General features: G+C 44.9%; 1 protein-coding gene across 3 annotated transcripts in view; it reads left to right on the plus strand.

Annotated features, from left to right (window-relative positions):
* Positions 1-14,016, plus strand: part of LOC307239552 (palmitoyltransferase ZDHHC14-like) — a 54,772-nt gene that overhangs the window by 29,765 nt on the left and 10,991 nt on the right. For all 3 annotated transcript variants that reach the window (XM_080012984.1, XM_080012986.1, XM_080012985.1), the window contains exons 4-6: positions 8,458-8,610; positions 11,501-11,638; positions 12,899-12,953. In XM_080012984.1, the coding sequence (XP_079869110.1) occupies positions 8,458-8,610; positions 11,501-11,638; positions 12,899-12,953 (346 nt within the window). The remainder of the gene's footprint in view (positions 1-8,457; positions 8,611-11,500; positions 11,639-12,898; positions 12,954-14,016) is intronic.

Consider the following 14,016-nt stretch of genomic DNA (forward strand, 5'->3'; position numbering starts at 1 on the left):
TGACACATAATATGCCTTTTCGGAGGTTACATACAGTTTTAAAAAGTGATATTCCACACAAAGGGCGAGCAGACAAGTAGCGGGCCAATCGGAGACTGTCCATGTGACATCACAATGCAGTCTGAATGTTTGATATGTCGGGGGGAAAATCCCAACGGTTGGTGCTGTCTGTAAACAGGCTGATGTAGGGCCAGACTTATCTGTATTTTTCATTAGACCGTCCCTAACTTACACTGTACAGTATGTGGAAAGCTAGGCCACTGCTGCAACTTGCGGAGACATAAAATTTTACGCCTCAAAGATTCGCGTAGGCACTTTGATGGTTGCATTTGCATATTTGGAGCGTAGCTTTGTGACTGTATGCTTAAGTGAGAGGAAGCTGAGGCTAATGACTGGCTGGGCTAGTCCAGGCAACAGCACCGCTGTGAGAGAATGACTAAATAAAGGCATATTGACTCAGGGAACCCATGGCTAAATAAACACTGGGCCACTGGGTCAAAGAACTGATAGAATAAGAGGTGTGTGTGTGTGTGTGTGTGCCTGTGTGTCTGTGTCTGTGTCTTATGTAGACTATTCAGAATCCTCAAGGGCAGGTCTAATGGTACAGGCACACCACGGGCGACGGGGCTGCAGCGTGAAGGAAGCCAAGCAGCTCTCGTCTTGTCGCCAGGTCTCTGTACCCCTGGCGTTTGTCGGCGTGTCGGCTCCAAATGGACTGGCTGTTGTGGGCACGCCAAACATTTCAAAGCTCTCTCCCTTTCCATATTTGATATAAGTTGTATAGATAGATGGTGGAGTGTGTACTTTTTTTTAATTCAATGGTATCGCTGTTTACTTGGAAAAATAAATGATCTTCCGAAAAAACTACGTAACAAGTATTACCTTCTGTCCCTTAAAATAAAGAATTGTCCTTGTTGGTGAAACATAAAATGACGTGTACCTTATTTTATCCATATTTTAAGGGACGTTTTTCATAAAAAAAAATAGCCTAATCTTCTACCTAACTATGAAGGCGGGAATCTACCTGTGTGTCAGTGTTAATTTCGTTCAGCAAATGTGTGACGTAAAATGTTTGTCAACTATCTTTTTTCCCATGACTAAGACGAGACCTTTATTAGCTAGCAAGCTGGCAATAGGTGACATCAGTTCCGTAAACATTGCCAAAGAAACGACCCCAAATAATCACCAGAAGCAAGACATTTAACTCCGTGAAAACATATGATCCTGTGTTGTTATGGGTTACGATAAGAGGGTGGCAGAAGCTCTCAATTATATCACAGAACTGCGCTTTCAGCGCGAGGTGGCGCAGCGGGGTTCCTCCCAAAAAACAACAATTCCCATTGTGTATACCGCTGCATCGTGATGGATCTTACAATCAAGAAATTTCCACACCTCTAATATATAATACACTGGGAGTTTGATTGAATTTGGCTGTGTGGTGTGCCCCTTGGCTGGTATCTATATCAGGTCCTTTGTAGGGTTCTGCTGGCTTGATTAATTGAAATTTCTCAGAGACTGAGAGAGAGCGACTCCGACTGGCACCCCGAATTAAACGCCAGCCCTTAAAGGGAGAAAACATTTTGACTAGGTAATGATTCAAAGTTGGCCCAAATGTAATGATTCTTCGCCGACTAAAACTGGGCTAAAACGTTTCGAGTTGTCGTCGACTAAAACTAGACTAATTATGAAGGGTAAAAATTACTAAAACGCGACTTTTAAAAACTTTTAAACTAAAGCATTTTTGTCTCAAGATTAAGACTAAATCTAAAATAGCTGCCAAAATTAACACTGATCTGAGCTTCAGGGCTCTGCGACTGAGTCACTTACGTCCGCACTACAGTACATTCCAAACAGTGCCGTAGGGATGGGCCATACCGCCAAATTTAGTTTCAATCTGATACAAAGTAATACCTAGCCTGGGAACCAGACGAATCTGCAAACTCATGTTTCATTTGTTCTACAGATTATGCCGCCCTTCCATTCAAACAGATTTCAACCCGACCTCGCCAGGGTCGGGCCAATCGCAACCGATTATCTAACCTCATGTCAATTACGCATATTTTTGTATTTTTATTTATATGTATGCGACAAATAATCTCTTGAACTTGTTGAACTTGCGCCTTGTTGGTAACACCCCTCAGAAATCGAAAAAATGAATGGTCTGGCGAGGCCAGGCTAAGGAATCCCCCAGAACAAACTGTAGTTACTGGTTTTTGGGTTGGGGTGGGTTGGGTTTTGAGAAATGGTGAAGGGGGACGCACAGCGGATCGTTTTCACTGATCGCTTTTCTGCCGGTTTTGTGGATGGGCCTCACGTAACGTGCTTGTGGAAAGGATCTCCCGTTCACCTCACAGTGACGGGCACCAAACAAGCGCAAGTGAGGAAATATTGAGACAAACTGATCCCTTTTTTGGTATTGATCCTGTTGATGCTAGAAACGATCTTCAAAACGACACGTAGTATCGGCAGTAGTGATACTTTTGGTATCGATCCGCCCACCCCCGACAATGCAGCCCTGTTCTGAATAGGCACGTTTGGAAACACAAGCCATAGTTGTTCATGACTGCACTCGTCATGAACAGTTACGCAGTGGGGCCCTTACAAAATGGTGCAGGCATGGTACAGTAACTGTTATTTTGGAACAAAGCAAGCCCTGTCATGCTGTTCACTATAGATAACCAACACCATGGATATCACCACATAAGAAATGTAGGATGAATGTTGGGTAAGTGATATAAGTTTAACAAAAAAAAGAAACCAGCATAGCCTGATAATGGGCATCTAAGAAGCAAAGCGTGATTATACTCTATTTAACTCTTGCTATAACTGGGTTGACAAACATGTCATTTTGTAATTGCATTCATGGAATATTTGTAAAGGAATCCACACAATGAACCAAGCAAGCCTGCCTGAATGTACAATCCAGATCTCGCAGTGTTTTTCATTATAAACATGTAGCTGCTACCTAATTCTAATGTCGGGATTTGAAAAGACAGTAACACGCAGAGCACACCCTCCTGATTACATCCCTCTGCTTTTCTCCCTCATTTACTGCCATAACTATGACAGGAAGAGGCCACGTGCCCAATTGCTGTTCCAGTTTTCCTGGACTTAATTAACTCTGTTTTGTCGATACATGTTGTCGTCTGATGTTTCTATGTTTACCTTTTTCCATGTACATGTTGTTGTTTGGTTCTATGTTTATTTGTCTCACCCGTGGTAACTTCCCCTCTTGGAGTTGTAATGATGATTAGTTGTTTATGTTGTTTAGTTCTTACCAAAACATGGTAAGATTGTTCTCCAAAGAGGGGCGGTGGCGGTTCTGTAACAAAAAGCTGTGGTCTTGGCATCCCACAGGACAGAGTTATTGCAGCAGTTCTTGATGGTTAAAAAAATGATTAAAAGGATGCATTGCAGGTTAAGAACTTGAACTCCATTTGCAGACTAACTCCTGTCCTAGATGCAATGGCACAAATACTCTGTTGTATGCCAAGCATGCTGACAGCACAGGTAAAAAAAAAAAAAAAAAAGAATGTCCAATAGGAGCTTTATACCCACAGTCTGTCATTTTAGTGAGACTGGTAATGTTGTGAGTAGAGGCAGGAACATTGAGCTTTTGCTTAGCACTCCGTCTCACTTTGTTAAAATGGAAAAAACACGACGACAACTTGCAATCCATGCAGACACAACACAGGGAAGATCTTCTCAACATGCCACTGTGAAACTCCCACAGTGTGTCATTCATTGTGATTATTTAACCCTTAGTTTAAACATTTGTTTCCTTTCTTTGTTGTTTATCTCTTCTGTGTTTGTACCTAGGTGTGCGTATATATATATTTTTGCACCAGTCTGAATTTTAAAGCAAAGTGTATCTCTAGCAAATCTTACCTTGCACTGCTGTAATTCAACAGCAGCTTCATTAATAGATAATGATGTTGTCAAGTGCTACATGGCTCAGGTTCGCAACTATTGATCTGTTGACTAAACTCCACAGAGTGGACATAATGACTATACGACAGGACACAAGGACTCTCGTTTTGTCTATAGTCCAGGAAGGTAAGCTGATAGCTAGTTCACTGCTGCCGTGGTTGTGTTGAGCAGATCTTTGTATTGCCTTTCTATTGGGGTTTAAAAATGATGTCTATATGTTGTTGTATTCAAAACCCTGTGAGGTCAAGGGTCAAGGGTCAGTTCAAGGGTCTACATAGTTTGGTGACCTTCACCATTTACCTCTTAGACACTGGACTGTACAAACCTCCCCCAAAGGTTGGGCCATTGAACATATCAAGCAGTTTTTGGGATCGAGGACAGCAGCAGGGTTGGCGTACTCGATCATGCAAAATTCTAATCGGTGATCGCTGGTGGGCAGCAATCGCTAGTTGACAATTTTATTGGGAAGGAGGTGGGGCTGCGGGAGCACATATAACGTAACGTAATGTGGCAAATGTGGTCTCCCCATTACAGAAGTACAGGATTTATTATTTACAAGTAAATTATTTACACAAAAACATTCACAATCAGTTTTTACTCAATTAAGTCCCATAGCAATGGGGAGACACCACTGTCCCGACACGAGGGATGCACAGGTTTTTTTTAGAACGGGACAGTCCCTTAACTCAGTTGTGTTTAAAAATGCTGTTTCATACATGTAGGAAGGAAACAAAAATAAATAGATCTAAAATAAAAACACAGGCACGCGAGTCGGGAACCCGCGCACAGTGCACCAGTGTCTCGAGGAGAAATAAATAAATAAATAACAAACAGCGTAACTTCCGGTCCATTCAAGAGCGACAAAGTATGTAATTATTCTATCATATTGTATTCTTGTTACAAAACTCTCTAAAAAGAAACTGCACAGAAATACCAATAAACACGTTACATTTCATTACAACGACCCTGTTAATTTACAATTAAATCACTAAACCTGAATGAGCTTTTTGCGTATACTATTTTGTCTCTGCATCAGAAAGTAATTGGTAGACAAATTCTTCTTTAATGTTTACAGCAGTTCTTTCCTAGTGGGTTGTGCACAGCTCCCCCTGTCATCGACATGGCAACACGCAACTCTAATACTCGTGCCATGAGCAGCACGGATCGCTTGCGGCGAAAAGGAGGCTTGATAGTGTGTGTGTTCCCGAGCAGGTGCTATTTATTCACACTAGTGCAGTAGTGCATTTAAAATGAAAGACTTTCTAAGATGTTTTAACGGCACACTTTAACAAAATGTCAATGACTCAGTCCTATGTTCCACAATGGAAGTTGAAAATGCTGGTTGAAGCCGTACACCGGGGAAAGACACTCTTTGTGAGTCAGTCGCAGAGCACTAAGGCCCCGCCCCCCACTGGCTCGCTGTTTGCTGTTGATTGTGTGTTAATTAATACACCTTACATGTGTCCAAATTGTACCAAATTCGATACTGGACGCCCTTGGGTCCCCAGCAATACACCCTCCAACTGTGAAGTTGATGGATGAATGGTTGTCGAGATAATTAAACGTCATACAGACAGACACAGACAGACAGACAGATTTCTTCCTTTTTAGTTAGACTAGTGCATGCCGTTCAAAATCAAAGACTTTCTATGACATTTTAATGACCCTTTTTAACAAAATGTCAATGGTTCAGTCCTGTGTTACTGAGTGGATAGAAGATGAAACGGCCGGTTAACGTCATACACTGGGGAAAGAGTGTTTGTGACTCGCAGAGCCCTGAAGCCCCACCCTGCTGATGCACAGAGCTGAGCGGTCACATGTTGTTTATTAATATTACACGTGTCGCGTGTCCAAATTGCACCAAATTCGACACTGCACGTCCTTTGGTGCTCAGCAATACACCCACCAAGTGTGAAGTAGATCGGATGAAACAGTTTTCCAGATAATCCAAGGACGTACAGACAGACATAGATTCCTTCCTTCATAGTAAGATTATCTAGACGGTTATATAATCCTGCAGTGAGTTAACTCACTGCTTCTCTGCTGAGAGTTCATTTTCTGCGCTTTCCCTTACACTTGTAATTAGGTGTCACTGTTAAAAAGGGGTTACTGCTCAGTGGTCAGTTTGGGACCCTGGGGTCCCTGTCTGTTGTCCAAGGTCAGTCAGGCTGAGGTCAGTCCTGTGAGGTGTTAGAGTTCATCAGACGAGTCCAGTAGACTCCTCCATCTGCGAGGTGGACCTTGCTGGTTGCCTTTCCTCCACATGCACAGCAGGGTCGCAATTACTACCACTTTATACCCCGCCAGGCAAAGCATGGCGCTTTTGGCTGACATTGAACCCTCATTTAGCGTTGTGTGTATGTGTACACGCCTGTGTCTTTGTGAGCGAGCTGTATCAGCAGCCATTCCACCTGGCCTCAGGCTCTTCTCCCTCACAGGCATCTCACACTAGACTATATAAGGCATGGCACTGGCAGCAAGGGAGCTAAATGTACGCATACCTTGGCACAGCAGAAAGGCTACTTGAACATTTTTATTTTCTTCCCCTCTCAGATGGTGTCTAACACATGCATTTGAGAATGATGGGTCGGTCGTTAGTGTGCTTGAGTTTAGTCGGTTTATTTTTGGGGCCGTGTGCTACATGAGGGAAGTAGCTGAGCCAAAGGCTGAAAAAGGGAATGAGTTGATAGCACTGACTGACATGCTGAACTCTTAAGTAGAGAGTATCTTTAGTAATTCTTGCCTTTTTTAGCACTCACTCCACTTAACATTTATTGAGGAAATTCAGCTTCTTTTCATCTCCTTCGCAATAATAGAAGCAGTCTACAATCGTCAATCTCGTTTGGCTTGGTGTCAAATATGAGATGGTCAAATGTTAAGTTTTTTCTTATAAGGTGTTTTAGGATTCAACCTTTTTGAAAGCATGTCCTGGACCACGGAAGATTTATGAACATAAACTGTATGTAATGAATTGGAATAACTGTGGCGCGCCAAGGGCGTGGTTGCAGCTTCCTTCCCTTGGCAGGACAGCTGTCCCGAGCTCAGCCGCAGCGCCAGGAGCGCGAGAGCCCGACATTCCTCCTGCGCCCGATTAATAAATTTCCTATTTTTTATCGTTTTGGCCCGCGAGCCCCTAAGTTCCAGACTCAAGAACGCCTACTTGCCTATCACACATACTGTCAATAAACGCACGCCACACGGCGTTGTGACAAATAATCTCTTGAACTTGAACCGGTCCTCGCTCTCTGCCTCCTCCTCACCACCCTGAGAAGAGAGCAGTGTTTTTTTTCTGATGTTGTGAGGTCTTTTATGGGTGTCCTAAAACGGAAAATGCGAACCGGCGATAAAAAGGGAAAACTTCTACTGCCTGAACATCCCTGAGCAGCCTTTCATGTTCCGACATTTTCCTTAGGTCTTGAGGTTGGAAATAGTCGGAACAGATTTCCCGGAATATCGATCCCTGCTCCAATTCACACATGACCCCATCTAGGAACGGTTCCGGAACGTTGCTGGGGAAAAAAGACTGCATGTGCAAGTAAGGGGCTTATAATTGGGTGGGGGAGCACTCTCGCCAGGTCGGTGCAGCTCTGCTCACCAGGACCGAAGTCTGGGGCGGCATTCCGAGTTTATTCTCAAAACACAGGGGTACTGTTTTCTGTGCACGACCCTACTGTTTTATTGTAGATGTATTTATCCACTCCCCAGGTCTGTGAACATTTTGTGCGTGATAATAAAAAGGTGGGACCCCTGCTTTAGAGGACTGATTCCTTTGAGGGTCATGGAAAATACATACACAGTACACCTATTGGGAAATAAAGCATGGTTGAGCACTCCTCTTTTAGCTTGATGATACGTCACCCAATACGTCTGTAATCTCTCCAAACTGCAAATACCTGAATGAACACATCTCTCTCTGTTTTTTTTTTTTAGATGGTGGTAGTGTGGAAGGACAATGGGAGGTGGGGTGGGCACAGAGGAGAGAGGTTCTTAGGCTTTAAACACAATGGAGATTAATTAAATATAACACCTCCTTGGCAGCGTGGTATTTTACTCTCTCATAGAAACTGCCAGACCCCCAAAAGGGCCTGTGTTAACCTGTAAATACAAACCTCTCTTTCACACGTAAGCCTCTGCACTCGGGCTGGAATAAGCCTTTGTGCTCCGAACGATCTTCCCACTCATGCACTCACTCCCTCCCACATGCACGCTCGCACGTACGCACGCTGCGTGAGAGATCAAATTGAGCCAAATCAATAATGGGATGGAGATTCTACCATTTTTTTTTTAAATGGTTTGAAAATCACTATCGTCTCTAATTCTTCCGTCATACTCCACAAAATGCAATTCTAGTAAATTTCCCGCCTTCAGGTTCAGTTTTATAGCCTCCAGAGCACTGAGTAAAATGGATTTTATTTCAAATTTTTTAATGGCCTTTTTTAATGACTCTTGATTGGGCTGTCCTTCTAGACCTCCCGTTCAGTGGCATTCATTTCCTCCTTCTCTCCTTTTTTGACTCTGTTTACAAAGACGGGGCGAACGGCAGTTCAAGCTACCGGCCGCCCCCCAGGACCAAAGAGGTGGTCATCAACGGCCAGACCGTGAAGCTCAAGTACTGCTTCACCTGCAAGATCTTCAGACCGCCACGCGCCTCCCACTGCAGCCTTTGTGACAACTGTGTGGGTGAGTTCTCTCGATGTGTGTGGGTGTGTGCCTGATGGTGTAGCTACGCCCGGTTGAAAAATAATGTTGTTGTTTTTTTTTTTTTTTCAATTCAAGAAACACAAGCCCGACTAAATGCGTATCTTTGTGTTGCCTACCTTTTGGAATCCACCGGGAGCCTTAGTGAGGGGTGAGAGGCGGCGTGGGGAACGGAGAGACTGAAAGGGATAAGGAACTACAAAGACACGGCAGTGGCAGGGGGGGCTTTTGCTGGAGTTTTGTTTCCGAACACAGCAGCTCACTCTCCTGGGAGATGGAACGATGAGGAGAGGGAGAGAGAGAGGGAGAGAGAGAGGGAGAGGGAGGGGGAGAGGGAGGGGGAGAGAGAGAGAGGTGCGTGATATACCTAGGTGTACCTATTCATTATTCACCGGGGAATAGTCAACTCTCAGTTTGGGCGTCCCTTCAAATGAAACCAAACAAACCCGTGTCTGACCGAGACTCTAGGATGGTGGATGTTGACAGAAGTTTGACACCGCAGACAGATAGAGGCCAGAGAAATGGCAGAAGAAAGAAAATCGGTTGGATGACACAGAGTAGCTCAGCCATATACTGTAGATAAAGATGGTTTTGGTACATCACTTTTACCTCAAATGGGACTAGAAGTTTGAATATTATGTGATAAGTTACTGTGGAGGTTTCATTTTCGGCCATTTATTTACACATAAAGGATATTGCGATATGAGTCTTTCTAATCGAATCTAATATCCAAAGACCAAAAATGGTTTAATAATGGATCTGCATTTGCACATTATATAAAGTTATACCGCCCATGGTTGAATTAGTTCAGCAAAGTGACCCCGTTTGTGCCGTCGAGGGGCTGACAAGCTCTGTAAAATGTAACCAACCGTCAGATGTCTCGGAACAGACAGGGCCTCGGAAGGACCATAATACATGGTAGCGTCCCTTTAGCTTTCCTTAAAAGGAAATTACAGTGCACCACATTGGCATTAAACTGATTCAACAGACTGAGGCGTAATTGATTAAGTCTCCACTTGTGGCTCGCCAAAACAATCTTTACGGGGAACTGTGCAAATATCAAGCAGCTGCGGCCGTGGGAGAAACTTTGCCGCGGGGCTCGTATCCTTTTTTTTTTTTTTTTTTTTTTTTTTCTGGAGAAGAGAGAAGAAGGCTTGCTTTGTTCCCCCTGCTTAATTGTAAACAAATCTAATTTCAGAAGCGGTATGTGTGAGTCCATGTCAGTGTGCAACGCTGTCGTCCTTCAACCCAGATATGTCTCGCACACACACACAAAGACCAAAAATGCACACACACACACACACACACAGCTCTGGCTTGAAGCTGTGTGTTCTCCCATCACCTTCCAATTAAGACCCAATTAACGCAGAGGGAAGCAGGGCTCTTAGCCTCGCCGTACAAATAACCGCTCTGATTAGTAAGGGAAGTTAAGTAGCGAGCGCTGTGCACAGCGGGACCGGCTCCTCACTTTTGGGGATGAACGAGTTCGCGCTCATTTCTTAACCATAGACTTGCAATCGCAGTAGTTAGCGAAGTGACTGGCGAGCAGGTGTTCCTCGCCAAGAATCGGAACTCGGTTCGGTCGCCGGGATTCTGAAATGACTACAGCCAAATATTTCTCGGGGAGTCGAGGTCTTCACCGCTTCAGAACGCGTGGAAAGGCACGTGTTAGGATTTTCGTAATCGTGGCCCAGGTTTTTGAGAGATATTTTTGAAGTCTGTGTTGTCTTGCGAGGAAGCTGGTCTCCCTCCGCTCTTCTTACCAAGATGGCTGACTGGTGCATTGGAGATCCTGTTGGTGTTCTTTCTGCCGCAGCGCTTTAGTGTACAGCAAACGGCAGAACCGTTTTTTTGGTTTTTTTTTTCCTTCTCTTCAACCCTGGAACGGTCTGAACCGTTCTATCCGTTTCTCCTGATTCCGTGTCCTCAGAAGTCCCTAAATGGAGGTCTTGCAGGAGGCGGTTATCTGTTGACCTGCCCCCCCCCCCCCCAAACGCTTCTTTCAACCTCTGGACTCGGAACTTCCACGCAGACAGGGCTTTTCTCAGCTCTGCATAACATCTCACAGCAGATTTACACAAGTAGGGAGTTTGTGGAGAAGTAGCTTTCTTTTTTTTCCCCCCCGTTCTCGGGTCATTTCCTACCTAAAGTGGTCGGAAAATGAGTTCTATTGTTATCAAAGGTTTAGACTCTTCGGCAAGGCGAGAGGTCAAGTCTGTGTGTGTGGGTGTGTGTGTGTGTTTGTTTTACTATACTTGTGAGGACCGCTCTCGGAATTAGCTATTTTTGGGTTTAGAAGTAAGTGTGTGTGTGTGTGTGTGTGTGTGTGTGTCTGTGTCTGTGTCTGTGTATGTGTCTGTGTATGTGTGTGTGCGTGCGTACGTGCGTGCGTGCAAGAATAAAGCTCCTTGTACATATGCAGATTCTAATATGGAGTATTGACATTGGACGATGGTGTAACCACGTCAGTGCTGGCCAATATTCAAGAAATACAATATCGATCATTTGTGTTTATATATATATATATTATATCATGTAGATATTTATTATTTACACACAATAATAGTAATGGCTATTACATGTGTGGACAAGCAGGTAGAGGCATTGATTAGGTATAACAATATTAAGAATCCCAGACCATAATGGTCTCGTATCACAATATCGATGTCATGACGATATATCCTCCATCCAGCCCTAACCCACCTGTCGGATGGATCAACTGTGTTAGTACGCGTATACTACGCGTATACTACTATAGTTACTTCCTTTTGTACGTTAACTGGGCTTTCATCCCACAGAGCGCCGCTGCTGTGATCAAAACACAGCTGATGTATCTCTCTCTCTCTCTCTCTCTCTCTCTCTGTCTGTGTAGAACGCTTTGACCACCACTGTCCGTGGGTCGGGAACTGCGTGGGAAGGAGGAACTACCGGTTCTTCTACATGTTCATCCTCTCCCTCTCCTTCCTCACCATCTTCATCTTCTCCTTCGTCATCACACACATCATTCTACGTAAGTAGCCGCCGCGTAGTGAGAATCCAGAGAAGCTCTCTTTGCCTCTCCCTCTCTTTCTCACACACACACACACACACACACACACACACACACACACACACACACACACACACACACAAACAGTAGCCTGCTTTCGGTGCTCTTTGCTGCCAGCCAGCAGGTTGTAAGTGGGTGTTGTGAAAAGCAGCAGCACTCTGGCTCCTCACCATCTTTCCTGTTGGGAGCAGGCTCAGCACATCACTGTCTTCCTACGTGTGTGTGTGTGTGTGTGTGTGTGTGTGTGTGTGTGTGTGTGTGTGTGTGTGTGTGTGTGTGTGTGTGTGTGTGTGTGTGTGTGTGTGTGTGTGTGTGTGTGTGTGTGTGTGTGTGTGTGTGTGTGTGTGTGTGTGTGTGCGCCTGCTCACCCGAGTGGGAGGGTGCCAGTGGGCGGATGAACGAGAAATTGGGCCCCAAAATTGGCTGCTGTGATTCTCTTCCACTTGATTGATGTTTCTGTTTTTAATTTGGGAAACTGATTTGGTCGTGCGTGATGGATGCGAGTTACTCGTGGAAACGTTGAGGTCGGGAGTATATCAAAAGCCGATACCCCCGAGCTACAACAAACACGTCGGGGTTAATGGAAACCAACACGATTGATGCTTTTTTGACGTGTAGAAACAGGGCGAGGTGTCTCTAAAAGAGGGGAAACACAGATGCTATGTCCATTATGCCTGCTCTGCTTGAAAAGAAATTTGGGCCTTGACCTTTTCCGTTGCTAAGGTGCTTTAAAGTGCTTCATTGGAATGAAAGTCACTCGAACAATATAACCAGAGCATCTAAAAATGAATTAATAAATATTCATACAATTAAGTAGCTTGGTTGAATTCATTCCAATAAGAAGAAATAAGTGAATGAATGAATAAAATAGGGAGGTTAAACAGGCCTTAGTGGAATACATATTCAGATGATAAAACACACAACGAATATAATAATTATAAAGAAAGGTACCAAAACATGAATGAACAAGGCAAACTATGTATGAACTATGAACCGTCTCTCTCTCTAGCCCTCTGTCCCTGTCTCTCTCTCTCCATCTATCTCTCCAACTGTATCGAACCAATGCCCTTTCTGTGTTTTTTGCCATTTCTGTTTTCATCATTTATTTTTTTTGAACCTCTGTGTGAAGTTTTAAGTAAAAAAAGAGACACCACCTCTTTATTTTTGTCCACCGTGATTGTATTGAAGAGCTGATGGAGTGATGATTTGTTCTTTCAACAGTTTCCCATGAACCCCGGAATGGGTTTCTCAACGCACTCAAAGACAGTCCGGCCAGATATCCTTTCACTCACGTCTCCCGTCAAGGTTTTCCTGTGTCCCTCCCTCCTCGGTTTGTGTCATCCCTTTGTGGCCTCATCTCCTCCCCTATCTCCTTTCATCTCCTTATTCCTTTCGCCGTACTAATCCGCCTCCCGACGCTCGGCCAAAGCCGCAGTGACTTTCCAGTTGGGGGCGGACGAGCGTTGACAGACCTGACTTCCTGTCTGCGGTCAACAGGTCAGAAATCCCTCAGTCGCAGAGTCTTTTTTTTTTTCCTCCCAAATTTCCTTTTTTTTCCTCCCCCCGCCCCGGCCGCTTCTTCTGGAGCCGCGCTACTTGCACGACTACTTTTGCGCCTGATTAGTTCCGTTTCATCAGGCTCAGCCAACACGCGAGGCTGCGGCTCTCTGCCATTGATTCCAATCTCCCTTTCGTTTCACCTCACTTAAGCTCCCCCCTCCCTCGCGCCGCCGCTGCTGACGTGAGCGTGAGATTGAAACGTCGGCGCTGCTCGCCAATTGTGCGCGCGAGGCGTCTTGGGCCGCAGCTGTCGCATACAAAGTACAGACCGGCTTGTTGTCCCGACGTGATAATTCCGTGCCCCGTCAAAGCATTTTCATTTGGCGCCGGGCCGAGGTCTAGTGCCGCGCAGATTAACCTGAGCCGCCGGCTCCAGAAATGTGAGGGAGGGGGAGAACAGACGGACCGGGTCTCTGTTAAAGGAGACTCGCATGTCTCGGGGAGGGACTAAATAAATAACATGAGCTTGGAACCGGTCCGCTCACCTTGCAATTTTAATTTCACCTTGACCCGACAGACTCCCTCTGTCATAAATCAAGTAGAGTGAGGATCCCTTTCTTCTTCCTTCTCTCTCTCTCTCGCTCTCTCTCGCGCGCAGAGTGAATTAAGAGTGTCTCTGGGAAATGTGTTGCTGGGCGAGCCTGTATCCTGCGCAACTTTAATAGAGAGAGAATTAGAGGAAACCAGGTGACTCCTGACAGGGGGAGAGAGAGAGGGAGATGGATGAAGAAGAGCGCGGAAGACATACACGCGGCGCCGATGTCGCAGACAGACGTGCA

The sequence above is a fragment of the Zeus faber genome (genome assembly GCF_960531495.2).
Source record: "Zeus faber genome assembly, chromosome: 13".
Lineage (NCBI taxonomy): Eukaryota > Metazoa > Chordata > Actinopteri > Zeiformes > Zeidae > Zeus > Zeus faber.